This window comes from Lissotriton helveticus, chromosome 12 (genome assembly GCF_964261635.1).
Source record: "Lissotriton helveticus chromosome 12, aLisHel1.1, whole genome shotgun sequence".
Taxonomy (NCBI): Eukaryota; Metazoa; Chordata; class Amphibia; order Caudata; family Salamandridae; genus Lissotriton; species Lissotriton helveticus.
In genome coordinates, this window is record NC_136073.1 from 354,930,462 (window position 1) to 354,948,298 (window position 17,837).

Below are 17,837 nucleotides of genomic sequence, written 5' to 3' on the forward strand. Positions count from 1 at the left end.
TTTTCTTGGGGCCGTGACTAGGCTTGGAGGCAGAAGAAGGGAATAGGTGACCAGACTCTGTCAATGTTGTGGACGGATCACAGGGCCCTGCTCCCATGAATCAGTGACTCGTAACTTACATGGAACAGGAGGTGGCTCTTTCTCCTAGTATGATGCTGCTGAAGCAGGATGGAAAGGGGACAAGACAGACACACCGCCAAACATGAGAGGAGATGGAGAGAGAAAGCAATATAAGCCCTTGGACATACCGAAACCCTGATAGAGCCTCAAGGTGTGAAGTGGCTGTGGAACAGAGAGGGATCAAGAAGGCAGACCACCCGAGAGGACAGAAGGAGGAATATAGAGGTCTAGGGTGTATAAGGCTTCTCCAAGAGTGACAGAGAAGTGATCCTCATTCCCCGTGACAATGGAAGAAAACTAGCACACTGCGAAGGCTCTGATGTCACCATTCAAAGATTTACAGCAGTCTAATTACATGATCAAAACTAAGATAGCCTAAACAAAGGGGGTGGCAAGAAAAAAAATGGAAAGTACTAAAAACAAGATTCTGTTGGCACCTTGAAAACAGAGAAAGTTTGACAAAAACTTGGTCATTATACAGACTTATGAAGAAGGGAAAATTGAGAACCCGGAGAAGGTAGGAGCTCTTCATCTCCAAATCCTTGACACCTATTGCCATTATGGCTGGAAAACGAGGTTATGAGCAGGGCCACTGAAATGATGTGGCATGTGAGGGTCATATTAAGCGGAAGGGTCGAGTAAATTATGCAGCAATAAAAGGCAACATATGTGGCATAATGCAGCACATTTTGTGATAGATCACTTCATCATTTGGTCATTTCCAAACCTGTTAACACTGGCTGAGCATTGATAGCACCTCATTAGTGCTAGTTCAACACCCAAATATAGTAAAACAGAACAGAGGTGACCAGTCAACCTTTGAATAGGGCCTACCGCTGCGAGGCAACATGTGTTGCTGCGTTTTTAGTAACTTTTTAACCGTTTGAGCTAGGAATAATTATTTTTTTGTTAAAATCTGCAGATTATGCAGCAGATGATGGATTACATGGCAAATCTATAACTATGCAAAAATCGCCACAGCAGTAGCACAACCACATCGTTCCAGTGGCACTGGGTAGGAGTAATGATTTGAGTAAGAAGATTTCAATTCTAAAAGTTATAAGACTTCCTACAAAAGGGCTCTCAAGACCCTGAAGATGAAGCTGAGTAGGCAGAGCTGTCAAACTCAAACCAGAGGGGCTATATTCTGTGCTGCTGCTAAGATGACATGCCTTCAAGTGCAGAGGTCACAAGTCACAAGTTTCCGGATTTTAAATGCAAGAAATATCCTCAATTTTTTGTTCTTGTTCCCCTCTCTTTTTTGCCGGTCTGATTTTGATGGCTTTAGGCCTCTCTGTGTCTTACCACTGCTAAAGTGTAGCAAAGCATTTGTGCCCCGACCCCAACACACCCCCCCCACCCCTGGAACTCGTTTTTTAGCATTTTTAATTTCTGTAGGCAAGTAGGATCTGCTTTTTATCATTACCTCCACTTTTTGCTTGATGTGATGCTGTTTTTTTACTAGTCTGGGATATTTCTAATCAGAACCCCATTCTATCTGCTTTCTCCCTAAACTGTTGTGTTCAGCACCTAAGTACATCCCAGATTGGACAGTGGGGTACCCTGGTCAGTCCCTAGTATAGGGTATCCATGCACCCAGGGCGTAGGTACCCCAGAGGTCTCCCATGTGCTGAAGCATGCATTATGCCACCCATGAGAGACCAATCAAAATGGAACTACAGGCCTGCCATTGCAGCCTGTCTAAGTTGGTGCATGCATCACTTACTAAAGGTATAGGTTTACAATATCTAAGGGTCACTGCACTTAAAACCTAGAAGTCACCCCTATAGCAGGCTTTTACAATCATCCGGAGGGCAGGGTGCTTGGCCCCAAGCGAGCGGGTGCCCCTGCAGCAGCAGGACACCCCTGCAGCCTATGGAGTCCATTCTCCCTGGTTGTCAGTGAAGCAGCCATATTCTATATAGAGGTGCATCGAGCAAACATGCTGGAATCATACCCTCACGCCGTAAACGGTATGGGAGGTATGATTCCAAGCACCGGGCGAGCCCTCCGTTAGGCTCTGTGTTCCCGGAACCAGCCTTCTACTCCCAGACAGAACAAAATGGTTGCTGCCGACCAGAGAGACATTTCTGCCCTCCTTCTGCGGAGCTACGCTCAAGCAGGGGAAGGCAGAACAATAGGCATCCAGTCATAGGGAGGTGTGACCAACTCCCAGACAGGATTTTGTGTTTATGGGCTTGGTGCATCCGCCTGCCAGCGCCTGAAAGTCTGCATGAGGGGCACATTTGGTGTCTCTGTGCATAGTCCAGTTCAAATCAGTCCTGAGAGCGGCTGGCTCCCGCTCTGGCGCAAAACTGGACAAAGGACATGGGCGTAACCTCCCCCTGTCCAGACCCTCCCCTGGGAGGGTCCCCTAAATCTTCCCAACCCTAACCTTAGGATACCTCTGGGCTTACCTGTTTGTATGTCTCTAGATTCGCCGTGAGATAACATTCAGAACTTAAACTACTGCACTTCTATTATCTGGGCACTCTGGACTTCGCTGGACTGTGTTTGGGGCCGACTGTCTCCTTTCCAGTCTGCTGCATTGTCTGTGCCTTTGCATCATACAGGAACCTACCAAGGGCTGTGACGCATCAAAAGACAACCAAAGTAATCTCCCTTGGAGTGAAGGAGTCACTCCCCTGCATTCACAGGCACCGCAACGGAGACGACCAGTCTGCAGATCCTGAGCTCCTCTGGACTCCGTAGGCTCTCCAACACAGGTTGTGGTTTTCCCCAGCTCCCGAGGCCTGCTCTACCCTCTCACCAAGTTTGAGGCCAGTAGTCCTTGTGAGGGTTGCATTAACTGAACCCCTGGGTATCGATTCCCTTTGCAGTTGCTAGGGCTTGTTGACATCTTTGCAATTAGATCTTCGGGCTCTAAGTAGCCCCAACCTCGAGCACCTTCAGTGACCAGAATCTTCGGCCTCACCGCATCATGGCCTACATCTTTTGATGAGCTGCTTGAGGTGCTCTTGTGACTTCTGTGCCATTGGCCTGTGGGTCTACTTGAGAGTCTATTTGGTTTTTCTTCGGCTCCCCTGATTGCTCTGGGCCTGTCCTGACTCCCCTGCTTGTTCTGAGTCATCTACGCATTACTGGTCCCAACTGTGCACCTTCTTGACTGCCTGCGTTGGTTGCATTTGCCAAGGCTAGTTGGTGCTCCCAACAGACACCAACCCCTCAGCACTCGACATCCTTCGTGGGGCAGCTCGTATCCTGGTCCTGGTCGTCCTCCGCATCGACTGGTCCTCGCAGCTGGAGAGTCAAGGTCACCGTCATTCTTCCTGAAGCACCCGACATTGGAGGGGGATCTGTCTTCAAAGTGTCCTGGTCACTCCAGAGTGGCATAGACTCTGTCCCCTCTGCTGTCGGGTACTCCTGGTCAAGAATCCACGTTTGGATTCCTCCGCACACTTTCTCCTCTTCCAGCAGCGGCACTTTCCTGAAGGCCTCCATTGGGTTTGACGGTGATTTCCAAATCCACTCCACACCTATGCACCCGGCACTCCTCAGATCGGTAACTTGTGTACTACAGTATCCACTGGTGGGGTGGCTCTCTGTTTAAGAAAGGAGTACATCTAAAAAAGCATTTTCAAACCATCACAAGCTACTGGAGTGGCTACAATCTGCTTTTATTGTCACTTTTAAGAATTTTCAATGTTTCAAGCATATCAAGTGTACAATAAAAGGTGCATCTCACAAAATAATTCTTTAACCTTCTTTTATGGTAAGTCCATGGAGGTGAACTCAAACAAATGTATATCTTTCAAAATGGATAAAATGCAGTATACTATATTATAAACCACTTAGGACCATGTGATGAGCTCGCTGATCTCGAGCGCCAGAATTCCAACATGGCGGCGGTTCTATCCCACTAAGGAAGCGAGGGAGGCACTCTAGTCTATAAGAGACACAGCGGAGGAGTCATCGCAAGGGACGAGGGTATAAAAGAATAACCAGAGGAAAATCGAGGGCATTTGACGTTCAGAAAACGGAGAGAAGGAATAGCAACAGTGCAAACAAACCCCACGGAGCGAGACCGAGGAGACCGAAGAAGAGGAGAAGAAGGCGAGTGCACCAGCAACACCGTAGGAGTCATGAGGACATGAGGAGCACCGAGACAACGACCGACGCCTACAGAGCACTGTTCCAGAGACCGGTACTCCTAAGGGAATCAAGGAGGCTGGTTCTCCCTTCACCACGGCCCCGGATTGTCGTGGATACAGGCAAGTACCTTTTGCACGTTTATTCTCATTAAAAGGGAGGTGGTCCGGAGTACGAGGAGCACCAAACTAAACACTTAATCCCGCACTTAAGCACTACACGATTAAGATACGGGTGAATGTGTGCACAATCCCAACCCCTTTTCAGTATAAAAATAAGGGCAGTATCTCCAACTGAGGACTATAACCTGAAGGACAGCTTGGGTAACTGGAGAGTTCAGCTGGACTCCTGTCACACAGCAAGCTTCTACCCCTATCTTTGCAGCTTAAAAGAAATAAATATGTTGATACGTCTATCCTTGCCTCCAGTTAACTGTGTTTATGACGGGTTCAGGAAATACTACTAGGGCCCACGCTAGGACAGACCAATTAGGAGGTCCACGGATTTAGGAATGGGGATTCTGGTGGGCTATAATCTCGGGTTCCCGCTGCTATGGCAGCATCTAAATCCAGGAGTTGCAATTACCCCTACCGCCATGAGAAATAAAATTCAGAACTAGTAATACCTAGTCCAGTTCCGTGTGTGCTCCCCCTTTTGGTGGAAATAGTGTCCTTGTGTGATAAATGTGTGCAGGAGCGTGTTTTCCTTTTAACGGGCCAGGAGTGGTGGGAGAGCACAGTAAATAATATTACAGCGGGGGACAGGTTCGAATATACAGGGGTGTGAGTTTGAGGCACAGCAAGTTCCTTCAGCCTCACAGTTCCCTTTTACATCCAGGCCCTGTGCCTTTGGGGCCGGAATAATGGACTCTGGAGTACACAGAACTGATCATTTTGAGCCCAGAGACATCAAGAAACTGAGAAACTTATGGAGGTATTACCCCGTACAGATACTGCTTCAGCCACACAACTGCACCTTTAATGTGATCTCCAAGGAAAGAGCAAGAGATCAGCATCAACCAGATTTTATGCCCCTTATGAATGACTGTCGAAATACATATCTGTAACATTAGCTACACCAAAAACAAGATATATATTTTTTTTAAAGATTAAAACATACCCAGAATATAATCTTGGTAGGCTTTGAACCGCTCATAAAACAATAGTTGGTTTGTTTGGAATATGTCTGGAAAAAGCATATTTCCATCTGGCACAAGTCGCGCTAAAGCCGTTCCGGGTCGGTGATGACTGCCATAATCACTGCTGCTACTGCCGCCATCCTCGTCTTCATCAGGGAACAAATCTGAGAAAAAAATACCATGACAAAATTAAAAACTGGAACATTTACCCAACAAACCTCCCTTTTCTGTGTGATTTTCACATGTGTGGTGACGTTTACTCACCTGGTGTGCGCTATGGCAAAGCTCAATTCTTTCAAATAAAACAACAAATGATAAGTAAAAAAAAAAAAACCTTTGAATATAGAATTTTTTTCATCCTAAGAATCAGGTTGGAGGGATACGTGTACTAACCCCTCCTTCTGATCACTGTATACTATTCTCTTTCATTTATCTGTTCTATATAGGTTTTCCACTAGAACAATTTGAAAGGTCACCAGGTAGGATTCACCTGGAGGTATTATGGCTTGTGCTATTATTCCCTTATTAGCATAATTAATTGTGTAATCCCAGTAGCTAAAAAAAAGATAGGGATCCTGCAGCCCTGACGAAGGCCCCAGACCAGATAGATGGGTTTGAGCCATTGTGCTCCTCATGCCCGCTGAGCGAAGTGTTTTCAATTATACCCAAAGTACTCATGAATAAAGGCGACAAGCGAGGAACTTAGAAGCATTTTAGAGTATGTGGATCCTGTTCTATCCAGGAAGTTTTATATAGGAACTCCCTCCTACTGCAGAGTCTTCGGGAAGGTTTGAGTCTGCCCCGGTAGTACTATCTTACCAGAGTGGGAAGAGGAGGTCTATGATGAAGCATTACACTAATATGTGTGTGGGACATCTTCTTCCACTAAGGATGGCTTTCCTTGCATTACTTTTGACCCTTTTCCAATATAGTATTGACGGATGGAATGCCCTCTAGAAGTGTAGGACGTAGTCTCCCTTGTGCATCCTTGATACAGTGACCCTGCTTTTTGTGATATTTGTTTCATGTATAAGAGGAATGCACGGGTGCTCTCTCCTCCTCCTTTCCTTTTTATGATACGAGTTACTTGTATTTTCGCACTGCAATTTCTCCAGCTTATTGGTTCCACTCGCATGTGCTTTTTTGAAAATATGCTCTGGGTCATGGGGGAACAGTTGCTGTTTTAATCTGGCTTTAATGTAATTTTCCCCTTTTGCACGTATTTTTTAATCGGCTTACACTTTTACATATTCAAAGTTTGTATATTCAGCTTGCTTTCGCGAATGTTTGTAAATGTTCGAATAAACCCATGATGATACTACTGAGGAATTACCCAACCATTACAGACGTTAGATCACAAAATGGATGAACTGAGATCAAATGTGGTCTCAATTCAAAGAGGATAAGCTCAAATGAATACTAGGTGATGGAAATAAAATAATCTAAAAAAAAAAACAGGAGGCCTATTAATAAAAGATTCCGAGCACACTAAATCAAGTCTACAGTTGGGCATATATTTATACTGAACGAAGATTAAACGAGCAATACCAGAAAAACAGACAAAGTAGAAATCCACCGGGGCAGAGAGGAAAAAATGAAATCAACGCTCAAGGAAAACAGTGGTAAACACCACACACATTTGCACTAAAAAAAATTTTTTTTTTTTTTTTAAAAAGGACAACCTTAGGCACAATTCTAAATATTTATGCCAAACCTCAGTGCTCAAACATATTTTGAGTAATTGATACATAAATTTTGAAAACTAAATAAATATATCAAGAATTTTCACTGGAAAAATGATGGACTATTTAAACCAAAAATATATTCAACACTTCCAATAAGTTCTATTACAGCTATAGACCAAGATACATAAAACACATTTTGAGTGATACCATGAACAGACATTAAAACCTGACAAAAAGCATACCGAAGAGTAACATATACATATACGTCAGACATCATCCACATGATTTGGTATGCAGCCTACGGATACCAGAAAGCCTTGCAAATTGGTAATTGTGTAACGCCCACCAGAGGGAAAGAAATAAAAAAGGAACAAGTAATTATCTGGTACCCAGAGGTGAAACCGGTTGCTGTCTGAAGAACTTCCTCCCCCGAAGAAGGCCGAATGAATGGCCGAAATATATTGGGACAATTAATCCGTCAAACTTGAATAAATAATGAAATGAAATCAACCGTAAATTAGTGAGACTCACATCTTTCCCAGCCGGGTAAGGTGTCAAGATGTTATTTACGGCTTTGTCCTGCCGCGGAGTTACGCACCTCTTCAAGAGCGCCATGCCTGCCCGACAAAGGACGATTGTGTAAATAGCGGAAAGCTTCAGGGCAGCGGCTGCTACCAGACACTGGATTCTGGTCGGAGTCCCCATTACGCATGAAAGTGGCGTGCGGGGAAATCACGGCATTAATTCAAGGCGTCAGACATCATCCACATGATTTGGTATGCAGACTACAGATACCAGAAAGCCTTGCAAATTGGTAATTGTGTAACGCCCACCAGAGGGAAAGAAATAACAAGCATTTACAATGCAATGGTTTCGCCTTTGTTAAAGTTTGAGCTTTTGGTATTGCTTTTGACAAATGGTCTTTTCTAACTTCTTTGAATTATGTGTAAAACGTTGATGTGTTTTACTTTACACAGAAATATGGATTGCATTTATAATACAATTAGTTGCAGATGCACAGTGAATTAGAATACAAGGTATTTCATAAAGCATGTTAGCATGTTAGTGAAGCCAGGAGTGTGAGAGAAGACAGGAGAGAGAGGGCAAGAGGGAGAGAGATGGAGACGGAGTGCAAGAGAAGAAGTGATAGATATAGAAGTTAAGGAGAGCAGGAGTAAGAAGGGAGAAGGAAGAGAGATCAAAAGGAAGAGAGGGCAGGAGAGAGAGGGAGGGCAGGAAGGAAAAGAGGCAGAAAGGAGAGTGCGGGCAAGAAGGAGTGGGAGGGCAGGAGGGAAGGTAGGAGTGTGTGAGAGAGGGCAGAAAGGAGAGGGCGGCAGGTAGGAGAGGGAGGGCAGGAAGGAGAAGGAGGGCTAGAGGAGGAGAGGACAGGAAGGAGAGAGAACAAGAGAGAGATGGAGGACAAGACTATCTCCTCTCCAATCCCAGACAGGCAGGGCAGTGATTTAACCAAAGACCAACCACTCTGCACACGGCACAACGCCAAACCATGTGGCGTTGTCTCGTTGATGGAAGGACTTCACATCCCACGTCAGAGCAGGTACTGGCTGAAAGAAAGTGCAATCAGGAAATATATCCTGAGGTTGCACCTCTGTGAGGACCAGGCAAGAGCCAGAAGCATGAGAGGTTTGGTGACATCCAGCCATACCTCTTTCAGAGACTCCAGTCTCTTGAGAAATATTGTCTTTTCTTTCTAGACAGGAACCTTCGCTGTAAAAATATAGTAACAGACTGCAAAATCCTGGAGGCAGAGAGAAGGGTAAAGGGGCTTAGCTTCAAACACATAAAAATAGCTGCATGTCGCCAATGCATCTTATTTATTCAATTATTTATTCATGGCATTTATTGAGCGGAGCCTATTCACAGGGGTAGAAGGTGCTTTATGTTGAATAGTTCAGAGAGACTAGAACACCGTCATACCTACAACTACCACCTGCATTCTGGGTGGGTGGTATCAGCATCACTGGTACCAAACTTCTAGCCAGTAGAGTCCCAGGGTAGAACAAGCCGGGAAAGGCGCATGAGGATTTATCATAAAGCAGGCCTGAGAACGCTCTTATGGATTCTGAGAACCGGTCCATAGTCTGGGGCAAGGCGGGAAAAAGCCTGCTTTGCAGTTAGGGTGTTCTTCGGCATCGCAGCCTCCAGGCGTGGCTCTCAATTCGTCCTAAGGCATTATCTGTGGCCTCTGGCTGTTAATGCAAGAAGAGAATGAACTAGAGGGGGAAATCTTCTGCGTACACTTGTCAGGAAGATCTCACACGGAGTACAATGTCCCCCGTTCTGCCTAAGTGTGTGTGAACAGGAAAAAGCACTAAACCTGGATTCAGCAAATCAGCCCGAGTTGTGGCCACTTCTATAGGTTGTAAGCCAGAATATTGAGCGAAATAGGTCATAGTGCCCAATTATTGCATACAAAATATTGAAAACCAAAATATTGTGAAGATAAGTATATATAGGCAGGTATAGATGTACTATTCTTAACTCCACACCTATGTACTTTGAACATACACACATATATATATATATATATATATATTATTGTAATTGCATTTATATGGCGCTTACTACCCCTGACGAGGCGTCGAAGCGCATATATATATATATATGTTTCTCTCCGACCTACGCGGGGCTCCACGTGGGTTGGTGGGAGGAGCATGTCCTGAAGACGCAATATTCGACCATTTGGCAGGAAAATATTATCAAGTATATGCGATACATTGATGATATTTTCATCATTTGGCGTGGGAGCAAGGAAGAAGCAAACAATTTTGTCAATGTCATTAACATCAATGACTCCAACCTCATATTTAGCGCAGACATAAGTGAGACCAACATTAGCTTTCTTGACGTTCAAGTTAGTATAGTTAATGGTGCCATAACGACAGGCCTTTATAGGAAAAGCACAGCAGGTAACACTATTCTGCACGCCCAAAGTTTCCATCCGGGTCACACTATCAGATCTATCCCTTATGGGGAGTTCCTTAGAATACACAGAACGTGTAGTTCATTAGAGCAAAGGAACCTCCACCAATTGGAAGCTATGGAAAGGATGGTAGCGAGGGGTTACAAACCCAGTGCCCTTAGATTGGCAATGAACAATGCCAATAAAGTGGACAGATCCAAACTTCTGCAGGCCCCCAGTGACGCCACATCTATGGTTGACAACTTAGATGGCAATAGTAACACCATTAGATTGATCACCGGCTTCAGCCGACAGGCCAACCAAATTTTCAAATTGGTCAGGAAACAGTGGTCAGTTATTCTTACTGACCCCATTTTGAAACAGATAATGCCCAATAAACCTGAAATAACATACAGACGAGCCTACAGCATGAGAAATGCTTTAGTCTCCAGTTCCCCTGAAACAGCTAACAAGGCAGATTGGTTGTCACCACGGAAGGGCTTCTTCCGATGTATATCATGTAGGGCGTGCAAATTCGGTACCAACACCAAATCGTATACGACGCCATTTGACGGCAAACCAATCAATATAAGAGCCCATTTCAATTGTAAAACTGAGTTAGCAGTCTATGTTCTCACGTGTTCGTGCAATTTGAGGTACGTTGGTAGCACAAAATTGCCAGTGCACCAACGTATCCTACAACACCTGAGAGCGATAGTGAACTGTGATAAAAGTTACCCAGTAGCTCGCCATTTTGATCAATTCCATAATCGAAATCTTTCCCATCTAAGTTATTTTGTAATAGATGCGGTAAGGACCAGTAAGAAAGGTGGCGATTATGAAAAACGACTAAGGCAGATGGAGTCCCTATATATAGTTCGCCTCAATACCAAGATCCCGGGAGGTTTGAATATGGGGGAAGATCTGAGCACCTTTTTGTAAATAATGGCCGTACAGTCACCAAGGTTTAAACCCCAGGGGCAATCTGTTAATTATGGTGTTAAACATTTCCAGAGCAGTGCATTTCTATCAGCAGCTGTATGTCAGTGTATTACTTACGTTCCATACACACCATAGGCGCCATGCATAACTACTTATCTCTATTTATGAATATATGACACTACAGATGATGATTTAGGTCAAGAATTATGGGCCGTAGTTATGCATGTAATGATATCTGTCAATCTTTTTGATATGTGGACATAGATGTAACCTTATGTATTAACATATTTTAATTCACTGAAACAGTTTAAGTTTGGAATTTTTTCCCTTCACATCCTGATGTCTTCCTTTCGATGTAAGGGGGACATCCCAGCACTCCCTCACCTTCTGGTTATTTTTCTGTATCTTTTCTAGCGGTAGAACAGTGCATTATTTGAAATGGATATATACTATACGCGCCGAAACATTGACCATTTATTATAACAGTGGTAACCCATTCTCAAGAGCTCAATAACAGTCATCAGGATTTTCCATGTGATGAAGTTATGACATACAAGGGAATCTTTCAACGTTACCCATATGTTGTGGATAAAATGTGATATGAGTTATTGAAACGCAAGGTCTTGATTTCAGCACTGTGCATATAAGAGATGACATTATTTGCCAGTTAATGTATTTGCACAATCAAAGTATTACGTATTTGTACAGTTGAATAACTTTACATATTTGGCCTTATAATGTTTGCACAAAAATGGCTGCTGAGCATTTGCACTTTATATTGTATATATATTCAATGATTTATTGTATTTGTACAGATAATATGTTATGTATTTGCACAGTTAGCAATTTTGCGTATTTGCACTTGCTATATGTTTTTTACTAATGGCTGCTAAGTATTTGCACTTTATAAAAAGAATTCCTTGCTCTAGCTGTCAAAAGCTATATCACTATCCCGGGAATTATGGGTAGACCTTTGAATGTATGTTAACACCTATCAATGTCATACAAAACTTCCAACTTGGCTCTGTTGCAAAATGGCCGTACTATTAATTACGTACATTGCAAGTGGGTTTCTGCCTCAGTCCTCTTTTTAGTTCAATGCAACTGCAGGGGATTTTTGGCGCGTTCAATCAATTAACCAATGTATTTAAATGATTCATGTACCGCTTACCCGCTGACAGTGAGCAAGGGCGTTCACGCCCGAAACGCGTCTGTTTGGCAGTGTGTTGCACCTCTGCACCTTATATGCAATAAAGGACGAAGAAATATCCTAAGAAAGTCTGGCTGTGGATTTATTCATCTGTGTCTGCGCACTGGGTTTGATGTGGAAGCGCCGCATCGACTTTCCGGTTGGAATCTATATATATATATATATATATATATATATATATGTTTGTTAACCGTGATCAAGGACAGTCTGCCTGTCCGAAACGCGTAGGTGGGGAACCTACAGAAAATAAATTCATAAGTCAATACAATCGAGGTAGTGAGCGGCGTCTTCTTTGAAGAATCCTTGTTGAAAACATATATATATATATATATACTGACGAAGGACTCTAAGTCTGAAACGCGTCTGTTTGTTTGCTTTGTCTGAAAAGCCGTAATATTAAAAGCTTGAGTAAAAATACCCCCGTGAGTGCGTTATCGTTTTCCTGGAGCAAGGGACGGTTGGAGCTGGAATATATATATATATATATATATATATATATATATATATATATATATATATATATATATATATATATACATACATACATATATATACACATATACATATACATATACATATATACACACACACACACAACACAAATAATGAAGAGAAAAAAAATCTCATAGGTTGGCTTTGTAGACTGAGTGCCCGGAATATACTGGATATTTCAACCTTTAAGTACATACATTGACACAGTTTTACAGCCCCTGGCTCGATAAAAACTAACATACATTTCTGACACAATTAACTGCTTATTTTATTTAGCTCAGTAAAGATCACTGCAGAAGACGTACACTGCATGTAGTGTTCTCATACACTTCAATTACGCATGAAGACAGCTTATAAATATCACTGAATGGATATTACTGAATAGGATTCAACAAGAGACAAAACTGAAAATTGTTTTACAATTAATGCATTTTCCACTTTATTTCAAGCGTCAGGTCAATGTTTACCAGCAAATGCGAGAGATGGTTATGCGTTCTAATGCAGGATACAGATGCTAAAAAATGTGTATGCCCTACTTTGGCTGAGCCGGATATTGAATGGATTAACAATAACGGAATCACTACATAATGGGGTAAAGTCTGCTTGTAAGTCTTCATTGTGGATCACTGGAGGGTCTGGAAGCCGCTGAAGTATAAAATATGTTTCTGGATAGTTTTTGTAGGGCCATGATACAACTGTAGTTCCTGTAAGTACATGTACCCCAGTGTGTGTCATGTTTGGATGCACGGTGAAGACTTACGGCCGACTTTAGCCCATTTCGCAGGGATTCCATTATTGTTAATTGATTTAATATCAGGGTTCAAATCCAACCCTCGGACCTTCATTATCGGATTGAAATTCTATAGATAGCTAGATATTTTAAGTAGGCATGCCTGTATTATGGTAGTCTAAAATGGACAAGACTTATGATTTCTATTGACTTTCGGCATTTTAAGACAAACTCACACCCATTTATTGCAATACAAGTCAGTCAAAACACTGTAGTACTAAGCACCAGGACATCAGACACTCAGACTGTGATGGAAGCTTGACCCCAAGCCCTCTTTGCACTCTGGATAGACATGAACAAAACATGAAGACCTAGGTCAAAAGAAGCGGTGTGGGTTTAGTCAAGGTACACTATGATACAATTCACACAACTGCAATAATCATAGTGAATGTTCAAGAACTGTGTGTATAAACAGTGAACATCTTCAGAGAAAAAGCCTCCTTTTTCCAAGACCAATTTGACCGGTCTAGGAACAGACCCAAGGACCTCTTCAACATTAAACAGTTAACCTCCTCTCTCACACAACACTCAATTAATGACTCTACTAATCGTTGTGAAGTGTTCGCAACATTCTTCCCCACCTAGCACCAAGGATGCACCCCCATGTGAAAAGGGTCCACCCAAAGATCTCTCTAAAAGATGGGTGCCTCCCCTCCAGCAACACAGTTCACTAACCTCAACCCCTTGCAATCGAAGTGATGCACCTTGAATCGCTGAAGAAGTCCGCTAGTATGAAGCAGACATCGAACATCTCTGACCCCCATCCCTGCAGCACTTGAGAAAAATCTTAGGCACATCTCTCCCCTATATGGGCCAAAGTCATTAACTCCTCCCTTTCGAGCAGCTCCATGCCAAACCCCTCTCAAACTTGGACTAGTCACCCCTCTCATAAAAAAAAACAGACCCCAGCCAAAACAACTGTTATAAATGGGGTTTCTGGTTGGCACCTAAGCCAGGCAGAACCACCACTCTAGTCAGGGCAAGGGAGTTACACACCTAAGATAATGCTTATTGCTTGGTAGCTTGGCAGAGCAGTCAGGCTTATCCCAGGGGCAATGTGTAAAGTATTTACGCAACACGCACACTCACACACACACACACACAGTTATATAAAAATATCCTTTGTAGTGTACATAAAACACTTTAGACCATAATCACATAAATCACTGTTCCAATAGCACTTGTCAACACATCACATAGATTACACAATCACTTTGCCAATTGGGCAATCATCATAACGAACACCGCTAGGGTACTAAAGAAAATACTTTGAGAGTGCACATATCCTGAATCTGCCATCACTGGGAATTATCCTGCAACAAAAAACACATCATGCCAACATAATTAATGCTGGTTGCCATAAAATACCTCCTCAGCTGGCATGATCATAAATCAGAAACACAGGACATGAATACTGAAGTTAGGTGGGAGGGAGAAAACACAGGGGGTGCAAATCATCCCCCACAATAACAGGCAGGGCTTCAATCACCATAATCATGTAGTCCTCTCCTCGACATAGCGCCCTTGCGCTCCCCTCACAGGTTATATGGTAAGTGCTGTTCCTAATGTGGGTGATGGCACTCCTGCACACCTATTAGGGGAACTATGGTAATTTTTTCCAAGCGACCAGGGCCCTACGTCGAGGATCCCAAGTCGCACCACTTCCACAACTGCCACCCAGGTATGTGTATGCAAGGAGGGGGGGGGGGGAGGGGGCACCCTCGCTTAAGGGGAACCCTCACCCGATCCTCCCCACAAAGAGAATGGCCAAAAGGCCGCTTTGCCCAAGTTGCTGCTTTTCTGGGAGGGGAAGCTACTCACACGCCGTGCACCATACAAAATCTTCCCTTCATAAAAAAGATACGGATAGAAATACTATCCTGCATTACAAGAGTGCACATCCCCGTAACTTGAAGTCTAATCTCCCATATGGACAATTATTGCGTATTAGGAGAAACTGTACCGACGTGGAAGACTTTTCGTCCAATGCACTAGTCTTTAGCAATGAAATGAAAGAAAGAGGGTATCCGAAAAAGCTATTAAAGCACTCCTGCAAAAGAGCGCGCTTTACTCCTCGAGAAACCCTGCTGCAAGTTCGACCCAAACCCACATTAGAGAGACTGGTCTGTGTCACCACGTTTGGACCTGATACTCACAAGCTAAGGAAATCGGTGTTGAGTAATTGGCATTTATTGGACAACCTTGAATGCCCCTTTCCACGCCCCTTGTTCGCCTACAAGAAAAATCAAAATATAGGCGAACAAATTATGAGGGCTGATGTGTCCCTACCAAAAAAGAAGAACGACTTATTGACTCAATGGAACCTAAAACCAATCACAGGGCACCATAAGTGTGGCACCTGTGTGGTATGCCCTAACACAATCGAGGGTAGTGAGTTCCAACAGGGCAACATCAGATGGAAGCACACAGAATTCTCAAACTGTAAGACCAAAAATGTGGTTTATCTAGTCCAATGCCCTTGTGAAAAGATTTACATTGGTAAAACTACGCAACAGGTTAATACCCGGATTTGTCAACATAGGTCACGAATAAAAAATAAGATCATGACTGCTCCAATGGTCGAACATTTCCTAACAGCGAAACATGATGAAAATGACCTGAAATGGACTGTGCTATACATCATCCGTCCTTCAAATAAATCGTATTGTAGATGTGGACAAAATGCTTCTCAAAAAAGAAGCATACTTGATCCTCAAGTTTAATAGTGTACAAAAGGGTCTTGATAGTTTATCCGAAATTGCTAGATTGTAACGAGACAATTGCCTTGACGCCACGCAGCGGCCTGGGTGGCTCTGCTCGTCTCTGTCTGCCTTTCTTGATCATTTCCTGCACTAGATACTCAAGCGGTGCAACCCTCACTTCCTTGCGCAAATTCAGTTCCTGGTTTTGTGCAACCGATACTCGTTCAGAAAATAAACTACATTTCCCATAAACAACAGCTACCCCAGTGAGCCATTTATCCAGGCCAACACTTCCGGGTTCTGCTTTGTTCACCTGCAGAACGCCGTGGACTGGGACTGAGGCTGATACAGGTACGCGGAATCCGCCGCTTTCAGCTTGGTCGAATGACACACGCGCGCCCAAAGAATTATTTAAACATTGCTGTCCCGCTTCTCTCACAGCGGAAGTTTTGACCATCTGACCTGAGAGGATTCAATTCTCTGCAAGTTTGACACGCGACGAAGTTACTCGCTAATGGTGCAACTAAAAGGTATGCCACCAGCTAAAACCCGGTGTCTAGGTGTTTATTTATTCTTTACAAAGAGAAAACAAACCAAAACCTTTTTTCCTCGTTTCTCTTTGCTTTTAGCGCCTACGATCCCTCTCCACTGAGGAAATCAGACAGGATACCAAGCTAGAACGGCGATCGCCACCAGGGCCTCTTTAAGTCATTGAAGGTAGTTTGCTTATATATCACTTAAACACTGTGCGCAAATATACATGAGGGTACTTGCTCACCGCTCCGATTTTTTCAGGTGGCCTACTGTTGTTCCTTGACTGCACCCCCAGATGCCTAGTTCCACACAGCCAGACTCAGCGTGCTCTGTCCCCTGAATCTATTTAGTCTTTCATTCTGGTAGGTTCTACCCCAGTATGAGTGTCACACATTGGGAAGGCGAGTCTATAAGTTAAAATAATTTATACTCCTTTCTCTTTTCAATTGTTCTCAACAGACAGACTAATTGCGCCCTGATGAGACTCCAGAAAATCGCTTACTGGATTCGAAACGCGTCGGCTAGTTAGAAAGGATAAAATTGGAAATTAGTCCTTTTGACCAGCAACTGCTGGTGGTAGAATCCTTCATAAATTGTCTGTACTCCTTTCTCACCTTTCTCTCTTTACTATTTTCTCTTATGCTTTGTTTATTTATCATACTTGTGATTTAGTTTTTTTACATATGTCAATATTGTTCTGTTTTGTTGCAAGGTTTTTTCAAATTATTAGTCAATGATCACATGTCATGCATGTTTGTAGAGTGTAAATATGTATAATAGATAAGTGTCTTTGTGTGTTTTTTATGTATCTCCTTCGACAAACTTTGATAAAATTGAAAAATTGTTTGGTATAAATAAAAGTACCTTGTTGAATTTGACAGTAAGCGTTTTCAACTTTCCATAAATGCGGATTTAAATGTAGGTGGTTAGGCAAAGTTTTTGGTGTTTGTGCACCATACAAAAGCAATGCCCCTCAAGGGTCCGCAATGGGACCGTGGCCGTCCAACACGGGCTCAACCGCTGGCACCGAAGCAGGGGCAGCCGTGCCCATCTCCGAAGGCCCTCGTTGCAGTAGTGGTAAAGTGCCCAGAGTCAGAAAACCAATAAAAAACAAGCATTTACAATGCAATAGGTCTCGCAGCATTAAAGTTTGAGTTATTGGCATTGTGTATGACAATGCGTTGATATGCT

At 43.2% G+C, this 17,837-nt stretch overlaps 1 protein-coding gene across 2 annotated transcripts in view; it reads right to left on the reverse strand.

Moving 5' to 3' along the window:
* Positions 1 to 17,837, reverse strand: part of SHCBP1 (SHC binding and spindle associated 1) — a 227,768-nt gene that overhangs the window by 201,704 nt on the left and 8,227 nt on the right. For both annotated transcript variants that reach the window (XM_078671492.1, XM_078671491.1), the window contains exon 2: positions 5,350 to 5,532. In XM_078671492.1, coding sequence (XP_078527618.1) covers positions 5,350 to 5,532 — 183 coding nt within the window. The remainder of the gene's footprint in view (positions 1 to 5,349; positions 5,533 to 17,837) is intronic.